Here is an 8,906-nt window from a genome sequence, read left to right on the forward strand (position 1 = left end):
TTCTGTAAATGGGTCTATTTCTGGGTCCCTGGGTTGGTTTGACTTATTATCATGTACCAATGCTCCAGGCTTTTAATTACTCAAATTGTGTAGTATTTTTTAAACATTTAATCAGTCTGATCCTCCCCCACACTTCGACTGCTGTTTTTTGAGCATTTTTGACAATTCTTACCTGTGTTTTTTTTTTTTTTTTTTCCCATTTGAAAATAAGAGTCAGTTGTTTAGGTTCTAGAAATAAAATCTTGAATAAAATATAGAAATAAAATATAGAAATAAAGTTAACTTAGGGGACATTGATAAATTTATTTTTTAAATAAATGAAGCTTTGTGATAGTCAGTTTTTCTATACCGACTCTTTTTCACTTTGTTAAACCATCCATAGCATTATTTTAAGAATGTTTCAGTGTGGGTACCTGGGTGGCTCAGTGGGTTAAGCCTCTGCCTCTGGCTCAGATCATAATCTTGGGGTCCTGGGATTGAGTCCCACATCGGGCTCTCTGCTCAGCAGGGAGCCTGCTTCCCTGTCTCTCTCCGCCTGCCTCTCTGCCTACTTGTGATATCTCTTTCTTTCTCTCTCTGTAAAATAACATAAATAAATCTTAAAAAAAAAAAAAAAAAAGAATGTTTCAGTGTTTGTTTTATACAGATTTTATGCAATTTCTGAGTTTATTCCTAGATCTTTTTTTGTTGTTGCCCTTGTTAATGAAGTCTTTTCTTTCGTTATGTCCTCTCATTGCTGGTTGGCTTTGTGCTGCAAAGGAAGGTTATTGCATTCTGTGTATTTATTTTTCATTTCACTACCTTAATGAATGGGTATAGTTTTTCGGTTGGTTTTCCCTGGTTTTATAGGTACAGAAAAGAGAAATTTATAAAAACCTTTGTCAGCGTGTAGAGAAGAGCATGTTTCTCAGTAGGGGTCTTATGTTTATTTGCATTGTTTCAGGGTGAAGATAATGGACGGCATTACTGTAGTTGTGGGCCACATATGTATTTTTAATACTTTGCTCATGAAAGAACTTTTCAGTTAGGAACTCAAATTAGATAAAAAGTTGTGTTCACAAAGTTACTTTTTGCCTGTTTGTTGTGCGTTGCTCCCCATTCACCTTCTGTGAGTAATCGATTGTTTTTATCCTTCCTGTGTTTCTTTTTGTAAAATTAAGCAGATGCATTGATTAGAATAACTCCTTCTTCACGAAAGATAGCATACATTATGTATACACTGTGTGTGTGTGTGTGTGTGTGTGTGTGAGAGAGAGAGAGAGAGAGAGACACTACCTAGCCCCAACTACACCTTGGGTTTATTTATATATAGACTTAAAAGATTTTATTTATTTATTTGGCAGAGAGCACACAAGCGGGGGAGAGACAGGGAGAGGGAGAAGCAGGCTCCCTGTGGAGTAGGGTGCCTCTTGGAGGACTCGATCCCAAGACCCTGGGAGCATGATGGGAGCTGAAGGCAGATGCTTAACCGACTGAGCCACCTAGGCGCTCCTTAGGTGTTTCTTTTGTTGTTGTTTTTTTGAATTGAGAAGTAATCCACATGTCATAAAATTCACTTTAAATATGCAACTCACTGGTTTTTAATGAGGTTCACAGTATCGTCAACCATCACTGCTACTTAATTCCAGAATATTTTTTTCACTTGAAACCCGTACCCATAAGCACTTAATCCCTACTAGCTCCTGGGAGTCCCTAGTCTAACTTACTCTGTGGATTTGCCTGTGCTGGACATTGGTATATGGACTCATGCAGTATGCGTAGTGTTCTGTATTTGTATTACATTAAATGTAATGTTTTCAAGGTTCGTGTTAGAGCATGTATTGATATCTTATTCCTTGTGTGAATAATACTCCGTTGAATGGATGAAACCATGTTTTACTTATCCATTCATTAATTAATGAACTTAGTATTTTTCCATTTTCTAACTATTATGTATAATGCTTCCATGAACATTCATTCACAAGTTTTTGTGTAGGCACTTGTTTTCCTTTCTCTGGAGCACGGGCCTAGGGAGTGGTAATTGCTGAGTCTTAGAGTACACTTTTTTTTTTTCTTTTTAAATCCGTATGCAGAGCAGCGAATCAATTTATTTACTTATTTACTTACTTTTTAAATTTGTAAGTAATCTTAGGGTGGCACTAGTCACCTGCTGTACGAAGTGAACCAGCCAGGTGTCCCTCTCCTTATCTTTTTAGGAACTGCCAGACTGTTTTCCCAAGTGCCTCTGTCATTCGACCTTCCCACCAGCATTGTGCTAGCACTCCCAGTTTCTCTGCATGCTCACCAACACTTGTTATTGTCTGCCTCTGATTATAGCCATTCTACTGAGTGCCTAATGGTATCTTGTACCATCTTATAGTTTTGGTTTGCGTTTTTCTAATGAATAATGATGTCGAGCATCTTTTTTTTTTTAAAGATTTTATTTATTTATTTACTTGACAGAGATCACAGGTAGGCAGAGAGGCAGGCAGAGAGAGGGGGAAGCAGGCTCCTCCCACTGCTGAGCAGAGAGCCCGATGTGGGGCTCGATCCCAGGATCCTGGGATCATGACCTGAGCTGAAGGCAGAGGCTTCAACTCACTGAGCCACCCAGGTGCCCCTGTTGAGCATCTTTTTGTGTGCTTTATTGATCATTTATATATCTTAGGGGACATGTCTTTTCAAGTTTTCTGCCCATTTCCAAATTGGGTATTTGTATTTTGTTAAGTTGTGAGAGTTCTCTAAATTCTTTATATTAATCTTGTACCAGAGACATGATTTGCAAATATTCTCTCCTGTTTTGTGGGTTGCTTTCTCATTTTCCTGATACTATTCTTTGGTTCACAAAAGCTCTTAATTTTGATGTAGTCAGATTTGTCTATTTTTTCCTTTCAATGCCTGTGCTTTTGGTGTCCTATCCAGAAAATCATTTGTAAATGCAGTGTCATGAAGATCTTCTCCTGTGTTTTCTTCTAAGAATTTTATAGTCTTAGCATACACATTTAGGTCTTCAATCTATTTTGAGTTAACTTTTTAATATAGTATAAGATAATGGTCCAACTTTATTCTTGTACATGTGGGTATCCAGTTTTCCTGATGTCATTTGTTGAAAAGAGTGTCCTTTCCCCATTGAATGGGTCTTAGCATCCTTGTCAGAAATCATTTGAACCATTTATGTGGGAGTTTATTTCTGGGTCTTCTGGTCTATTCCAGTGGTTTATTTTCTGTCCTTATATAGTACTGTACTGTTTTGATTACTGTACCTTGTAAGTAAGTTGGGAATGCTGTGCCTTCAACCTTTATTCTTTTTAAGATTGTTTTTGCTGTTTGATTTCCTTAAAGATTCTGTATGCATTTTAGGGTGGGTTTTTGTATTTCTGCAACAACAGCAATGGGATTTTGATAGAGGTTGCATTCAGTCTCTAGGTGGCTTTGGATACTGTTGCCATTTTAATAATACTTAAGTCTTTCAATCCATAAACATGAATGTCTTTCTTTTTATTTGTCCTCATCTTTTTCAGCAAATTTTTTGACTCCTTGGTTAAATTTACTCCTAAGACATTTATTCAGTTTGATGTGATTGTTCCCTTGATATTTAAAAATTCTGTAGAAAGATGCACACATATGTTGTAAATATGTCATTTTTTTTTGAATATGGTAATGTATTTTTTTTCCTTGCGAAGGTTTATGTAGGCAATTTTTTTTTTTTTTTTAAATTTATTTGACAGAGAGAGAGAGATCACAAGTAGATGGAGAGGCAGGCAGAGAGAGCGAGAGAGAGAGGGAAGCAGGCTCCCTGCTGAGCAGAGAGCCCGATGCGGGACTCGATCCCAGGACCCTGAGATCATGACCTGAGCCGAAGGCAGCGGCTTAACCCACTGAGCCACCCAGGCGCCCTATGTAGGCAAATTTATCAGTCTTTTATTGTACCTGAATTTAGTTGTCGTTAAAAAAAATCTTACAGGAATTTTGCTTTGAAAAGGTGGGTAAATTTTCTTCTAGCATTTGTATTTTATTTTAAAAATTTAGGTTTCTCATCCATTTGGACCTATTTATATATTGTGGAATGAGATACGAGATATTGATTGAGTTTTATCACTTACCAAATAATAATCCAGTTGTAAGACCCATCTTTTCCTCGATGATTTGAGATGCTACCTTTCTTATACTAAATATTTATATGTACTTAGTTCTGCTTGCCCAGTGTCTTTATTTGTTTTCTTGGTCTTTGTCTTTATTTTTGAATTATTCATAATAAGAGAAAAAAGCTTAAAATTCCACGTTAAGGCCAACTTGTTAAAATAGAAAGTCTTGGGGCGCCTGGGTGACTCAGTGGGTTAAAGCCTCTGCCTCCAACTCCGGTCATGATCCCAGGGTCCTGGGATCGAGCCCTGCATTGGGCTCTCTGCTCAGTGGGGAGCCTGCTTCCTCCTCTCTGCCTGCCTGCCTCTCAGCCTACTTGTGATCTCTCTCTGTCAAATAAATAAATAAAATCTTAAAAAAAAATAAAAAGGTAGAAAATCTTATGTTTCCGATTGGAAATACGATGTTTTGTTCTCTAATTCTAAGGGTATATTGTTTTTATCATTGGAACTTGTTCTTGTAGTCTTCCCTTAACTTTTGATCTTGAATTGGTGCGACTTGTTTATAATGGTGAATGACAATGACAGTAGCACTGTTATTTTGAAATTCCAAGTTTTGCTGATATTCAGTCATTCAGTCCTCCCTGGGAGATGCCTTTAATTCTTTGTCCTTTTCATTCCTTTCTGCTTACTCATTTTTTGCTTTGAAAAGGTGGGTAAAAAACCTGAGTATTTGGTTTTATTTTAATCTCATTACAGTTGATAAATAAATCTTGAACAAATAAATTGAAAATACGAAATTGTGGTTTATGTGAACACATGGTGGCCTCTGCAAAGACTTGGGCATCTTTAAAAAATTAATTTTTTAATTAATTAATTTTTTAATTAATACGAAGTGGAGTAGGTGGGTCTATAGGACTGTTTATGTTACTTGGTCAGACCAGATTACTGATGGGCTTACATATAGTGCATTAGTGTTAGAGAAGACTGTTTTGTTAATGACATAGTAGGTCTTTAATCTCTTAGAAGTTAACTGGCATATTATCACTATTCTTATAGCAGAAATAAGAAGGATAAAAAGAGAGAAAAAGAAAGGGACCATATTAGTGAAAGAAGAGAGAGAGAACGATCAAGCTCTACAAGAAAAAGCTCTAATGACCGAGATGGAAAGGAAAAGTTGGAGAAGAACAATACTTCACTTAAAGTAAGTAGCAGGCATTCATTATTTAGGCTTTGAATAATTAATAATTGAGATTTTTTTTTTTTTTACATAGGACTAGGTGTAGACCAAAACCTTTTTGAGGGCTGTGGTATTTTGTATGTTTTTGGTATCTTTTAATATTTATTCAATTGGTAACTTTTTTAAGCTGGATTTTTGAAGGGATGAGGTAAGAGCTAACTGAAACTCATATGCTTTCCTTACTTTAGGGAGTCCTAGAATGGCATACAATAAGACTGTTTGTACATAACGTGTATTATATGTGGAACAATATATGATAAGGTATTTGATTTTATACAAAGATTTCTGGTTGAGGGTATTTTCCTCAAAAAATATATATATTCTTGAAATAGATTTGTTTCAGCAAATCTGACAAAAGTTCTGTCATCATTGGTTTTGTAATGTACACTGAAATTAGTAGATTTACTGGATTAGAATAATTAATGGAAAACCAAATTCCACCAAGTAAGGGTATTTTTGGGGATAAATATTTACTTATGAATTACATTAATTGCTTTGCTATTTCAGTAAGTGTATTTGTATTTGGAAATCAATTATGAGTTTTGGAGCTTTCATCTTACAATTTTATTTACTCATTGGTAGGGGTTTATCATCATTGTCAGTAACGTTGATAATGCCTCTTGAGCATTTCTGTATGTCTGATGTCAGAGATTGTTCCGTATGTTCTCATTTAATTCTCCTTTGAACTGAGGGCAGAATTGCACTGTTCTTGAGCAGTCTTTGCTAGGACAAACAGTGATTTCTTTTTCTACATCCTCTAAATTTTTCTTCTTTGGTATCCAGATTACAGATCTATCCTGGCATCTTTGGGAACTGTTTAACTCTTTCAGCAGATCTCTTCCATTTTTTCAATTCAGTAATGTTTACTGAACACTTCCTAGACTTTCTTCTAGATTATTTTATTCTAATTTAATTTACAGTTTCCATATTTTATGAGAAGTATGGAGGACACACTGATACATGTTTGCATATCTTATTTATATGATAAGGTAATGACAGAAAATACCTACTTTTACTAAATTCACAGAAATACATATGTTATCCATAACCAGATGTAACAGGAAATTCTTGAGAAAAATATTAAATGTGTGGCTTCATACTTACTTTAGGAGAAGGAACACAATAAAGAACCAGAAGCAAGCGTGGGCAAAGAAGTAGATGACAAGGATGCACCAAGGACCGAGGAAAACAAAGTACAGCAAAATGGAAATTGTCAGCCAAATGAAGAAAACCTCTCTACCAAAACAGAAGCAGTATAGGACTGACAAATGCACCTCTAAACACACGCTGGAATAAAATCCAAAGCTTTTAAATCTCTCAACAAGATGTTAAACAGTGAAGAAATCCAGTTGAGCATAAAGATACAAACTAACAGCTTTTCTAGTTGTTAGGTGACTGTGTGGCCATCTTGTTCCGGAGTAAGAAAATAAAGCATGGACATCGTGAAAATAACAGGTGTTACCCAGACTCCTCATCTTCTAGAATCTGTGCATTTCCATGGTGGCTGACACACTCGTTATGTGGTTTGTTAGTGTTTGCCAAGAACCATTAAAAATAAATGGGACATCAAAATCAAATTTGTACTATCCTTAAAGACTGGAGATAAGCATTGGAGGCTCTTTTTAAAAATGGTAGTTGCTGAATTTTGTATTGTTTTACTTTTTTTTTTTTTTTTTAATTTCAATATATACAGATTTGATGATGTGCTTGAAATCGGTGGAAATATATATACATCCTTGTAAGTGCAGAGTATGTAAGAAGTTTTAACATTTACTTCACAGGATTTACGGTGATTGTGTTAAATTCTCACTATTGTGTTTTCTTTTGCTCACTGTTTAGGACAACAGGTTTGTTTTTTTTTTGTTAAAATAGTTTTACAGACTAAAGTTGCTTAAATAAGTGGATTAACAAACAACTGACAGTGCATGCTCCTGTTCTCTCTCAAAAGGAAGAGCACCCGTGTTGAATACTAATAATAGTGCATTAGTATTCAGTGTTTAGAATCATTGGGTCTCCCCACAGAGTAAGCATTTCTTTTTGAACTTTCTTGACATTTCCAAGCTTATTACAAATAATACTGCAGTGTGTTGTCAGCTGTAGGTGGCAAAGGTGCCATTATAAAAAGAAAACTGGGTTTTCAAAATGGGCTATGGGAGCACAAGCTGAAGCTTTAGTGCCTTCTACAATGTGGTATGCTGTTTTCTAGAATTTTATATGTGCTAGTCATTCTCAGTTCATATGGAACATAGATGGATATTCCACTCACTCCCATAGAGAAGGGTGCAAGTGGTATGTCAGAAGAGCTTCTTATGTAGTTCACCTAACATGAGGGAAGTCCTGTTTTCAAGAATGACTTTAGAGCTTAAAACAACAATGCAGTTTTGGGACCATCAGTTTTATACTGTGATAATTGAAAATGAAGCACGTTCGTTCTTTACTTAAATCAGAGCAAACACTTTTGTTGTCTCCATTGGATGGCCTTAATTATTACCTCTTAATCATCTTCTCATAAATGATGTGCAGAAATTCTATGTAAAAGAAACACATGAGGTTATTTGTTTTAAGGATATGTTTACTTGAGTTTAAAATATAGGTCATTCGTTACTCTTAGGCTCACTTTCTGCAGGAAGTATGCAAGTAGGAAAACAACATTGCTAATATTTTCCCCCAAAGCCATAACTCATAGTTTCAGATATCTTTTCATTATTGTTTTGTTCTCCTAAAAGTTACACCTTTTAATTAGCATGTTATTTAAAAAATCAAGTATCAATTATTTTAATGCAACCTAATACAATCAAATTACTCTGTTGCCTTACCTCATGGGAAGAGTTACTTATAGATTTAAGAAGCTGAGTAGCACATCAGTTACTTGGTTTCAACTTGAGTTTTCTTTTAATGTTAATACTATTGAAACTTAAGTATTTGGTAGAGAATGGAAAGAATTGCCCTTATTGCAATGAAGCCTGGTTTGATTATGAAGCTGCTTAATTACTCTTCATGTGTTCAGAATAACTGTGTTTTTTTTCCTTTTTGTCACTGTGTACATTAAAATTTTTGAAAATGCTTTACTATGTAAAGTATAGATGGTCATTTTAATCATTCAGCCATATACGGTTGGCTGGTAAACAGCTTATTCTGATACAAGAATGCTTGGGTGCATATGGAAAGATTGGGAAGGAGTGGGTGTCTTGCACCAACAGCTGTCTTATTTATAATATGTAAGTAGAATAGAGCAAATGTTTGAATCTTTGTTATTTTTAGTACCATTTCTCTAATAAAGCTAAGTATTTTAGAGGAAAGTACTTGTTTATGCATTTCAAAATAGCATCTTAGTTTATCATGTTTATCTTGTTTTAGTTGGCATAGTGATTATTTCAACTTGGAGAATGAATGTGTGGTGTCTATAAAATCATCATTTAAAGTTTGAGCTATTTCTTGTACTCTGGAGTCTTAATGTTCCCTGTATTGACAGTTGACAAACTTAATTTGGTTCTTGCTGCTAATTATTTTTCCTGTTGGTGATATTCAGCTTTAAAATGATGATGATGCTTTTGGAAGACTCCGATTTGTTAAAGTTGGACATGAATAGGAATACAAGAGATCCA

At 35.1% G+C, this 8,906-nt stretch overlaps 1 protein-coding gene across 4 annotated transcripts in view; it reads left to right on the forward strand.

Moving 5' to 3' along the window:
- The window catches only part of SREK1 (splicing regulatory glutamic acid and lysine rich protein 1), a 45,036-nt gene extending 36,436 nt beyond the window's left edge, over window positions 1–8,600 (forward strand). For 3 of the 4 annotated variants that reach the window (XM_059175132.1, XM_059175134.1, XM_059175135.1), the window contains 2 exons: window positions 5,121–5,265; window positions 6,411–8,600. In XM_059175132.1, coding sequence (XP_059031115.1) covers window positions 5,121–5,265; window positions 6,411–6,560 — 295 coding nt within the window. In that variant the 3' untranslated portion in view covers window positions 6,561–8,600. The remainder of the gene's footprint in view (window positions 1–5,120; window positions 5,266–6,410) is intronic. The other variant, XM_059175133.1, reaches the window with a different exon arrangement.
- The last annotated feature ends 306 nt before the right edge of the window (window positions 8,601–8,906 follow it).

Source organism: Mustela lutreola, chromosome 5 (assembly GCF_030435805.1).
Source record: "Mustela lutreola isolate mMusLut2 chromosome 5, mMusLut2.pri, whole genome shotgun sequence".
In the NCBI taxonomy this organism is placed as follows: domain Eukaryota; kingdom Metazoa; phylum Chordata; class Mammalia; order Carnivora; family Mustelidae; genus Mustela; species Mustela lutreola.